Source organism: Ictalurus furcatus, chromosome 23, assembly GCF_023375685.1.
Source record: "Ictalurus furcatus strain D&B chromosome 23, Billie_1.0, whole genome shotgun sequence".
Lineage (NCBI taxonomy): Eukaryota > Metazoa > Chordata > Actinopteri > Siluriformes > Ictaluridae > Ictalurus > Ictalurus furcatus.
The window spans coordinates 6628082-6640000 of record NC_071277.1 but is presented as its reverse complement, the minus strand read 5'-3'; the positions used below and the strand labels follow the sequence as shown (position 1 = coordinate 6640000).

Genomic DNA, 11919 nt, shown 5'->3' with positions numbered 1-11919 from the left:
ACACACACACACACACACACACACACACACACAGTCTAGGACTGAAGTCTAAGCTGCCACAATACACCAGACGCAGATAAATCCCCACTGTCAACAGGTTAATAGCAGCAGGGGAGGTAGGAATGCTTCACGAGGGATGGAGAACTGCACTCGGTACCTCGATCTGCATCTTGAGGTGGGTTTTGAAGTTGGACAGGAGCGTCAGGAAGATGGACAGGGAGAGCTCGAAGACCTCGGGGACGGAGGAGACGCCGTTTTTGGACAGCGCCACGCACAGGTACTGCTTGATGGCGTTGATAAACATCTCGTTGGTCTTGAAGATAGGGCCTGCATTCTGCAGGATGGAGAGCAGCAATTGCAGCGAGAGCACTTTGGAGCGCAACTCGTGGGATCTGTAGAACACGGAAAAAACGCGTTGAATCATTCCTGCTTCGCAAACGAAAGGAAAAATCCTTGGATATTAATATTTATATATAAATATCAACTTCATATCAATTATTTGTGTACTGAGTAATTCTGTAATGAAGTTCACGTTGGTTAACACGTTCCTGCTGTTGGACTACCATTCCTCTCTGCCTAAACAGTGTGATGCGGCGGCGCTTTAGTGCTTTAGTCTGTCCAGCTCGGAGCTGAGCTTTCTTTAAAGGAGGTTAGTCTGCGAAGAACAAATATGTGCGTGAGCACAAAACAATGTGCTAGTGTATGGAACTCTGCACGTCCTGGAGCACCGCGGCACACCTACGTTTAGTGTTTTTAAAGCTGCAACACCTACAATTCAGTAGCGCACTCTATTCTGAAGTGAGCAGTCATTACAAGCCTTTCAACGTCCTCTGTCTAGGCTTAAAGTGCTGAAAAACCTTACTCTTAAATTGCTGTTACAGACGAGACCGACTGATGTTATTTGACGTGCATCCTGAATGACTGTTATTTTCAACACCTACTGAGGAGGAACATTATAGAGGGTGCAGCCTTTGCGGGAAGTAGACTGCAGCTCCTGCTAAACCAGGCACAGCACTAAATACCGCAAGTGAAAAATTCTCCAAGGAAGAAAAAAGAAGAAAAAAAACACAAAAAAAAAAAACCCTCACAGTCCTTAAGAGAAGTGCTATAGAAGTTTTGAGCTTGAGTGGGCGGCTGAGTATTAAGCGCTAACCTTTGCAGCGAACGCTCGGTCATACGCTGAATACAAAAATCAAACGCTCGCTTCTCTCCAAGGCCTGCACCTCTACTTCATTTTTTTTTTTTTCTTCAACAGAACAGACATGCGATTAATCCAGCGCTCAGGAGTACCGATTTGTTTCGGGGTAAATGAGCGACTCGCCGTAGTACGTCAAGTCTAAACAAAAATCTCAGGTGCGTGCAAATCAAAAAACCACGCCGACTTCCTTTTCACCTCTGAGCCACCGCTGATTAAACATCGCTCTGACCGAATCTGTGCCTCGTCTTCCTGAGCAGCCCTGATGTAAATTTGCAGAGGTGAAGGAGCGCTCTGACTTTCAAACATAAAAATCAATACAGGGTTTTTTTTGTGTTTTTTTTTTTTAAATCTGCTCGTTTCTGACGATAGGCAGGAACAAACGAGACTGATTTTCTCACTGGAGTAGGTTTTATTGGGTTTAAAACAAAGCTACACTACTTTTGGCACGGCAGTCAGCGGTTCCTTCTCGAGACCTTCTAATGCTGTGCAGGAAAATAATCATTGACGGAGCTACGGCTGTCACGATGAGGTTGAATTGTCCTATAACTGCATGTCCTGAAGTGTTTTATTCCACTGATACTACAGCAATTTCACAATGATTACAATTCTGAGTATTAAAGAGCTTAAGGTGGTATTTTTTATCCATTTAAAGTTACAGGTAATGCATCCATGAAACAAGCTATATATATATATATATATATATATATATATATATATATATATATATATATATATATATATATACATTCATATATATATATATATGTTTATTTATTTATTTACTTACACATATATGTATATGTCTATCTGTCTATAAAAACAGATATACACACGCCTTAAAGCAGGAACCTCTCCCCAAGCTGAAAATGAAATCAACAACTTCTGACCTAACAGAATCGAGACTTCGACGGCGCTGTGGTATATAACGAGAGAGAATAAAATCTGGTTCATGGCCACCAGGATAAAACCTCCGCCAGCCGTAATAACGATGACTGATACACGCTGAATTGAATTACACCGAGGAACCAGAGTCATAAATCCTGTTAAACAAGTCCTGCGATCTTATTATGACAATCTGATTCCTCTCTGAATCCGTACAGCAGACCATATCAGCCATTAAAACCGTGATTTTTGATCAAATCAGATCCTTCTTCCACAGGAAACGGCTCGTTGTCAGTGGGTTTCCTCGGCTGTGTAAGAGCAGGCTTACTTTGGGTCGGGTGGGCCGTCTGAAAGGGGCTTCATGGACAACTTGCAGAGGGAGCGGAACACCAGGAAGGCGTCTTTTTGCAAAATGTGCGAAAACTTCGCACCCGGTGCAGGCCCCGCTGGAGCCCCAGATTCCTGAAGCAAACAGAGAGAGACATGGGAAGTGTTAGAAAATGCTCGCCTTCACAAATGAAACGTTAAAGCAGGCGGGACGGGCTGTTTCGTCGGTGTGTTTAACACCATTTTACACTCAGAAATCACCTTTGCACTGGGCCATATCGCACCACCGCAGCGTGGAACATTTATCTTGCTATACCAACACAACACTTCTCAACAGACTGCTAAAACAGAGCAAAGAATATTCCTTTGGCTTTTAAGTCACTTACATGACACTGGCATAATGAAACATTCTAAATGTTATAGAAGTCCTAATATTATAGCCTAACTCTGGAATTTATACAAGGCACATTTATACATGGCTTGCTAGTTTTTTTTTTTCCTCTCTGCTCTAACACACATGCTTCCAGCAGGTAATTAGCTAAGTAGATGAACTGGGTGTGCCAGGAGCGGGGAAAACGCGAAAACGTGCAGTAAGGGGGATAACTGCAGGACCGGCCCTGAGAACCTTGAACCTTCTAAGAAATGAAAACCTATGAATCCAAATGAAACGCTGCATTATTTTGTGTTTTGCTACCTGGAGCTAAAAGCTTAATATTTCATCACGTATAGAAATCGAATGTCGATAAGAGCTTAAAAATTTTTAAAAAGTCAATTAAGACGGACGAAAGCTCAGTAATGCGTTTGTAGACGCTCTCTGCATTTGCGCCAATGGCCGGTCCGACATTTTGATGACTCGCCTGAGTGTCGCTGGACGAGACAGACAGTCTGTCGTCAGGCAGGGACGGAGTGAAGCTGGCAGAGATGGGTGTGCCAGGGATGCCGTTAGCATGGACGTTCTCACTGTCGCTGCTCAGGCCACCCTCCTCCTCCAGCGATGTAGGCGTGGCCTCTGGCTCCACTTCCCCTCCTACACTCTCCTTAGCATCTAAACACAGACCAAAAAAAAAAAAAAGGTACAAGGTCTGTTAGGGTGGTTTGAGACGCATGGGTAAGACAATGCCACCCGCTCCAGGATAGAAATCTACAAAACGAAGGGGTGCGAGCGCTCACCTCCAGTCACAGTGCTGACCACCTCCTGCAGTATACTCTGCACAATTTCCTGAGCCTTCTCCTCATAATTCAGGCTGTCCTCTTCTTCAGGAGCTCGTGAGCCACGCTCGGCCGCGCCTGCAGAAAATAACGACGCGTTAACTCAGCATTTTTAAAAAAAATTAATTTAATTTAATATCATCCTCTCGAGATAATGATGGGAGACGATCAAGACGGTATTAACCCATGATGACTTTAACTGCATTCTCATAAGGAGACACAGATAGACGAGACATGCGAGAAGTCATTCTATTTTTCTTTCAGTCTTAAAAATGGAAACTAATACTTTTATAAACGCATGTCTAAATAACAGATATCAATCAATGTTAATTTTAAACATGTAGTCCTCAGGCTCTCTTTTAAACCTTTACTGCATGGTGTTGCCATATGGCAACAATTCATTTATCTAAGTTTTTGATAGGCAATGATAAAAAACTACTATCTTCCTATGTATCTGGAAAAATGGGGCTTTAACTTTGACATAACCAAAAAAAAAAAAAGGCATGTCACATGACCAGGAAGTCACACGGCATGGTGGCCATGTCCGATGACGGTAAGGTCATCATCGGTGGCCTCTCAAAAATGTGATTAATTTTTCAATATTTGGATAAAACTACTTAATGGAAAATACTGAATCCCTATTTGAGATAAGTTAACATTTATTCAGAGTATTCTGTAAAATGCTCAAATTTCACGTGATAACGGAACTAAACAACAACATTTTTGATGTAAATGTAGTAATTAAGGAAAATTTGGCGTTTTTGCGAACTGATCGAAAATAAAACCAGCTCCAGGTTGGAAGGTCAGCAGTAAAAAAAAAAAAAAAGATCTTTACTCTGTTCTGCGGCGGTGGCCTGGTCCGCCTCCGTCTGTTCGTTCTCTACAGGGCCGAAATCAGAGCCGTTCTCCGGCTCCGGGCTCTCGTAGTGGGGCGATTCGCGCTCTGCCGTACCGCCCTCCACCCCTGACCCTCCGTTCACCTCCTCGCCCGACAGGCTCTGACTCTTGGCCGGGGTGTCTGGGAGCTGCTGGAGCTGTGGAGACTCAGGCTCCTGCTGGCTGAGCGGAGAATGCTGCCTGTGCCTCTCCCTCTCCATCTGCTTCGCCTCCTGGAGCTGAACACACGCGCACATGAAAACACACAAGTGCTCTATTTAAACACACACAGACACACACACACACACACACACACACACACACACACACACACGCTTCTATTACCGGCTGGTAAACAGTATTTATCATTCCCTTGGGCAAAGCCACGCTATGGAGCATCCACTTCTCTGTGCAGCAAGCAAACATCTGCGTCCTCCAGCGAATGTAATAATAATAATTATTATTTTTTATTTAAAAAGAAGTAAATATCATCCTGGGATCGTTTAGTACTGGGCTGTGTGAGGGGAAATATACACTTCTCATCTACCTTCATTGTCTATTGCATGCAACTAAACTGATGAACTGGTCAAGAGCAGAGCAGTCATGCTTGATCTGATGGAGGGATGGAGGAAATTCTGCCTTCGCTCAAACACGGATGGGTTTTCTAACGTGAAGGGAAGTCATGTTTGTGAAATAGTGGAGATGACATGAATGAACGATGCTACTCATTCGCCATGTTTACATACAGCTCCTTAACACGTTCTCCAAACGAGAGCTCGATCGGAATAAACAATACACATCTACACACGCCGGAGCGGAGTAGAATAAAACGGATCCAAACGTTCATCCGATCCAAGAGGGTGGAAATTCTTCTTATGAATGCGGTTAAATGTTAAATTCTGTATTTGATTAACTTTTACGGTCTGAATCTTTGCGCATGTTTTGCTGCGCAACATGACAACCACAAGAAAACTGGGTGAAAAGAGTCACAGAAATATCATTTCGAGCTTAGAGAGAGACATTTTATCTAGGGCTGGGCGATATATCGATATCGGCATAAACGATTATGCGATACACTTTTCTGAGATATCACTGGTATGGTGATGCACAGTATGTTTTACATTTTTAATCATTACAAATGAAATGGTACTGAACAGATGCCATTGGTTTGATGTCGTTTTTTCTTTCTTTCTTTTTTTTTTTTTTTAAACGTAATCATCTTCGCCTTTGTAAACATTAAATAAAGTATCGTCAAACTCACTTGAACAGATTTGGTTCATTTTACTATTGTTTTGCGGACAGTTCGTTAGCTAAATTATATCTCGCGTATCGTAGAAAGCATCGTGATAGGATTTTTTTTTTTTCATATCGTCCAACCGTACAATTTATCTAGCACACAGAAGCAGAATGATGGAAACTACGTATTCCTGTACATTAAATGTAAATATAAACTTCTAAAAAGTATGGCATCTTTCTTTAATCACTGGCATGCTGCTGTGGTATGAGAGGAAGAACACACAATAAGGCACGTAGAGGAAAATAATCAACGTTGTGATGTCGTCGTGTGTTGTATCCTGGTGCAAAGTGTAATTACTATTACCACGCCAAAGTAGAATATTTTTCCATAAATAATTATGTCCGTTTTTTATAGTTTACTTTCATCATTGTGGAGTGTCCACGAAACAAGTTAGCTCCTGTTACCTCTTACATTAAAGCCTCTTATTCTTCTCTCTCAAAGTTACTAAGAAAAGACACGCAGGTTGCCATGTTATCGCAAGTTCACGAGGCGGAAAGACGTCTCCTTGTCTGAAATCTTACTGACACTTGAGACTCGGATGTCTCTTTACAGAAACGACACGCGTATTTTAATCCGTTTGTGGTTACTATAGAAACGATGACACATTAGAACGAGTGCATTAATATGAACCTGTGATTTGTCTTGAACCAGAACCAAAAAAAAAAAAAAAAAAAGGTGCGAGAACAACAAAACGAAAGTTCTTCCATTGCTGGACGTTCGAATCCGATCTACGCTACAGCCATTCGTGGTCGGGAGCCGAGGGAGCAAAACTGGCTGTGCTGTCTGGGTAGAAAATATGCTCTCTCTCCCTCCTGTCAGTCAATCACAGTGACACGAGCTATACTTGAGCATCTCGTGTATGCGGAAGAGGGCAGATAGCACATTCCTCTTAGTGTGTTACACCGCACCGCGATGCAGCAGTTAGAAACGATGTGGTTGGCTGGCTTCGTGTGTTTTGCAGGAAGCGCGTGTTAGCTAGCCGTCGTCTAAAAGAGGAGAGCTGGCTGGTGGGTGGGAACTGACCAAATTAGGAAGAAATTACATATGCAGAGATTGGCATGCAAATCCTCGCATGGAAATACACCCATTATGCAGGACACAAACCTCACAATGAGCAGAAGTTAATACGCCCTTCGATTGTTAGCCGCGTCCACTTCGGTTATTATTCATACACACTACTGGTCAAAAGTTTACAGGCACACTCATTCTTTATTTTTATTTGTAGACATTTTAGAATAATAATGTCATCAAAACTCTGGAGTAACACAAAAGGAACTATGGGAATGAAGTCGCGATAAAAAAAATCCAAATTAAATCAAATTAATTTCATATTTTAGCATCTTCAAAGTAGACTCGCCTAGAATTTCCAGAAATGTATTCTTGGCGTTTTCTGACCCGATCTCTTGAGGAATTTCCCTGAGATTCTTTTTAAACAGTATTAAAGGAGTTCACACCTACACTGGACACTTATCGGCTGCTTTTCGGAATATTTCGCTCGAGTCGTCCGTTTAAATAAAGATTTTTTGTGAATAAAATGTTGCTTTTAATCTAATAAAAGAATCTAATACGTCGGCACAATTATATTTTTGTCTACAACACCGATTTCAAACATTTAATCACACACCTTCAGATCAAAAGGTTTTTAAGATCATGAGTCGGGTGTCCACAAACTTTTGACCGGTGGTGTATACTTCTTTGTCCTAGATAGTTTGCCTGAACTTTTTTTTTCCTTCTTCCTATGGCTCTTTACTGCCTGTGTTAGATGTGCTAGAATACTTATTTTTAATTGTAATGCGTATTTTTAAATTGAATGTGCCATCTGCGTGGGCTAGCTGGGATAATTAGCTGTGAAGTGTGCCTCGGAGTGTGAAGTGCTGGAGGTGTGGCGCGCAGTGAAAAGGGCAGAGGTTAACATGGGGGCGGGGCTCCGTCCAGTCCAGTCCACACCCATCACCCTCCCTTACTCACCACGAGTACTTAAACCTTCAGGAAAGGGTTCGCTGTACGTTACTTTACGACATACAGGGTGTCAGGAAAGTCAGGAACGAACGAGAGCACCAAGAAACACCATTTCTATTATATTAAAATTATACTACCAGATGAACGCTTACACCAACAGAATCGAACAAAACAGCGTTTAACAAGCAGCTCATGTTAACACGTCTGTGAGAAAAGGCTCCAGAAAGCCAATCAAGTGATGGTTTCAATCATTAGTGACACCACAGATTGTATTCTATCGTTGTATCTGATATAACGATACGCTGCCGTGAGCCTGTGGCATCTGGTCTGCACGATGTGTGTACGAGTTACACGGAACGCTCATCCTTGACAGCGTGATATGAGCCGCTTTGATGTTGAGCTGCGTAAATCGAAACAGAAGCCACCGGGTACAATTATTATTAAATCAAAAATAAAACTGGGTTGGGATGAAATGATCATGATCCCTGTGAATCTAATACACAGCCAGTCAGTCACTCGCCATCTGCATGCAGTCTAAACCACACACACACACTCCCTCTCACTTAAAAACACACCATAGCGGAACATCCGTACACTTCAGATATCAAACAACTGAAAAGAAAGACATCATTTTAGAGGAAATACTGCAGGCAAAAACAGACACAGCAAGCACACATCAGATACAGAGAGAGAGAGAGAGAGAGAGAGCGAGCGAGCGAATGGAAGAGAGAGATGAAAGCAGATGCACACGAAAAAGAAGAACTCAGATCAAGCAAACGCAAGGCAGACCCTCTTGCTCTTTACCTGACGGTCACGCTTTCTGGACGCCATAGACCAACTGATCTTGTGATTTGTAAGCTTGGGTTCGAAAAAAAAAAAGAAGAAAAAGGAGGAACAGGAGAAGGAAGAGGAGGAGGCATCAATCGAGAAGAAAGAAGAAGAGGTTAGACCAAGGCCACGTGCCGGCGTATATTTCGACTGACTGCTTTAAGGTGCGACTCACGGCCTGGTTCTCCATGCGGGCGAAGATGACGTTAAGCATCTGGGTGAGGGTGGCTTTCGCTGTCGTCTGATTGATGAGGTTCTTGCTGGCCAGGTAGATGTTGTAGCACGTCCTGACGGCCTGCAGCACCGTGCCCTCATGGATCTCGATATTCTGGGAGGTCACCGCTGTCAGCAAGGCCTGGGGATGAACAAGGACCGTCAAGAAGAATAAATGATAGCTATTCATCAAAAAAAAACGACATTTTCAACTAAAATCGGCATATAAAGACGGTTATTATTACGTGCTAACATTACTTGAAGCATCAGATTAGGTTACATAATAAACCCACTACCTATTTGTAACATAACTGATTATTTGAAGCTATCCTCAAGCTACTAACAGCACAGGGACCGTGTTGTTATCCGTACCAGGCCGACCCTTTCATTATTCTCGGGTCACTCACTTTGTGTACCTGTTTTTTTTGTTGCTGATCACATGACTACACGGCACGTGGGTGGTTAAGACCATTTTAAGACTAAATCATTGTTAATCAGTGTAGCAGGTCAAACTAGATGTGTACAAGTTCTGCTTTTTCCATTTCCCCCCTTAGAATATATGTAAATCCTGCATGGTTACAGACTCAAGTCTGCATTCCTCACTCTGCTTAAACAACAAACAGCTAACGTTATTCTAGTCTAGTGACATTGTGCAAAACTGTTAGTAGGAGTATTTCAGGTCTGGGCAGTTCTTCATAAAAGACAAGGGATATGTATGGATGTATGTGTGTGTGTGTGCCCACGCATCGGCTTCCCATGATGTGACTGGCTTTGGTTTTTAGTTCTGCTGTCATATCTACATCTGCTGGAGTCTCTGCTTCACTCTGATCACAGTGTACACCCTTTAAAGCCCCAGTAGCATAAGAGCGTACCTAATAATCTATTCTCTTTCTCTCCCTCATCGTACGTGAACTCCTGCTGCCTGACCCTCCCCAATCTGTGTAATTCATCCTGACTCTCAATACGTACTATACAATACAACTATAACGACAAGGAAGTAATGATTCCCTTCACTGTTGATCTGACCTGATTCAGTTCAGCACACGCTGATACTATATGATTCCTGCTTGATTCGATATGATTCAGTTCAGTTAAATAAAGGTTTCCCGGCGTAGGGAAAGCCTTGGGGACAGATAGCTGTGTGTGTAGTCGGGTTTGTCGGTACGTAACAAGCAGTGTTTTTGGCATATTAACTGTAAGACAGTGAAATGCATGAGCCTGGTGAGGGAACGATGATCAGAGCGGTTATGGCTGTAAGTGATAACAGGAAGTCACTTGGATCGTGGGTGTATTTTATGGCAGTGTTGCAAGTTTAGCAACTAGCAGTGCGTTTGTGGAGATTTCCTGCTGAGCGCTTGTTGGAACTGATGCTCGACACACTCTCACTCTCTCTCTCTCGTTCTCTCTTTCCTCTCGCTCCTTCTCGTTCTGTTTCTCTCACCTCCTCTCTCGTGCTCGCTCTCCCTCTTGCTCTCTCTATTTTTCTCTCTTTCTTTTCTCTCTCCTCTCGCTCGATCTCCCTCTCCCTATTTTTCTCTTTCCTTTCTGTCTCCTCTCGCTCACTCCTCTCGCTCTCCCTATTTTTCTCTTTCCTTTCTCTCTCGCTCTCCCTTGCTCTCCTCTCGCTCGCTCTCCCTTTCTCCCTCTCCTCCTCTCTCGCACCCGCTCTCCCCTCTCCTTTACTCCTCTCGCTCACTCTCCCCTTTGCTATTTTTCTCTTTCCTTTCTCTGTCCACTCTCTCACTCCCCCCCTCCTCTCGCTCTCCCTCTTTTTCTCTTTCCTTTCTCTCTCTCTCCTCTCCCCCTCCCCCCTTTTCTTTTCTTTCTCCCTCTCCTCTCGCTCTCTCTCTTCTTTTTCTCTCTCTCCTCTCACTCTGTCTCACCTCTCGCTCTTTTTCCCTTTCCTTTCTCTCCCTCCTCTCCTCTCGCTCTCACTCCTTTCTCCCACACTCTCTTTCCCCTCTCCCTCTTTTTCTCTCTTTCCTGTCTCTCTCTCTCTTTCCTCTCGCTCTCTTTTTCTATATAACCTCGAGGAGAACCTCGGATTTTAGCCACTTTGTTTTCCAATCCGGCGCGGATCTACGTATCGCGGACCTAATTTCCGATTTGAATCAGAAATCCGGATTTCTGTAAAACTCCTTTGTGACAATATCTATTGCTGAAAACAAATTAAATTGATCTCAACAAAACCAGTATCACTTCGTACTATAACCTGTACTGTAATTGTCGAGTACTTACTTAGTAACTAACTTAGTTACTAAGAACTAAGTACTTACTTAGTACTGTAATTCCTAATCCCAATCCAAATTTTGAACCTTATCCTCACTCTAAAACACATTATATCCCATAAACCTCAAACTATAGCTGAGATCAGCTCTTCTGCACCCTGGCATTATTACACCCTGCCAAACTGTGCCCGTTTTACATATTTCACGTTTTATCCCATTCCAGAGGGGTCCAATAAACTCTAAAACTAGAAGCCGCTAGACCTTTATGATCTGAAGCTGAACTCCCTCGTCGGTCTGCGGGCCCTGGAAGCAGCCGCAGATCGTCTCGATGATCCTGTCGATGAGCTTCTTCCCCGGGGCAGTGTTGTCCGGGGCGCTGCCCGTCAGATGACCATAAGCTATGAGTTTCTGCAGAATTCAGACATACATACAGACTCAAAAACAACAGCATGACCAATACACAAGTACAACACCTAGCAGCTCAGTGCATTAGCCCCTACTTCAGTAAACTGATCACCCAGGAATTGGCCAATCGTGTGGCAGCAGCGCTACGACAAAATCATGCAAATACAGGTCAAGACCTACAGTCGGACTTCAGAATGGGGTAAAATATGATCTCAGTGACTTTCGATGCGCATGTGCTGGGATCTGGGATGCTTTTCTGCTCACCACGCTTGTAAAGAGTGGTTATGTGAGTAACCGTAGCCGTAGCTCGAACCAGTCTGAACGTTCTCCTCTGACCTCGTTAATCAGCAAAGCGTTTCTACCCGCAACACAGGATTTTATTTATCTATTTATTTATTTATTCTTAGTTTTTCACACCATTCTGTGAAGACCGTTGCGAGTGAAAATCCCAGGAGATCTCAAACTGTGTCACAAGTCACTGAGCTGACATTTTTTCT

At 43.2% G+C, this 11919-nt stretch overlaps 1 protein-coding gene across 2 annotated transcripts in view; it reads right to left on the bottom strand.

Moving 5' to 3' along the window:
* arfgef1 (ADP-ribosylation factor guanine nucleotide-exchange factor 1 (brefeldin A-inhibited)) overlaps positions 1-11919 on the bottom strand; it is a 49361-nt gene that overhangs the window by 19929 nt on the left and 17513 nt on the right. The window contains exons 4-11 of one of the 2 annotated variants that reach the window (XM_053612211.1): positions 11279-11425; positions 8752-8931; positions 8553-8606; positions 4452-4731; positions 3578-3694; positions 3265-3452; positions 2409-2542; positions 158-392 (exon numbers count right to left, since the gene is read on the bottom strand). In XM_053612211.1, the coding sequence (XP_053468186.1) occupies positions 158-392; positions 2409-2542; positions 3265-3452; positions 3578-3694; positions 4452-4731; positions 8553-8606; positions 8752-8931; positions 11279-11425 (1335 nt within the window). The remainder of the gene's footprint in view (positions 1-157; positions 393-2408; positions 2543-3264; positions 3453-3577; positions 3695-4451; positions 4732-8552; positions 8607-8751; positions 8932-11278; positions 11426-11919) is intronic. The other variant, XM_053612210.1, reaches the window with a different exon arrangement.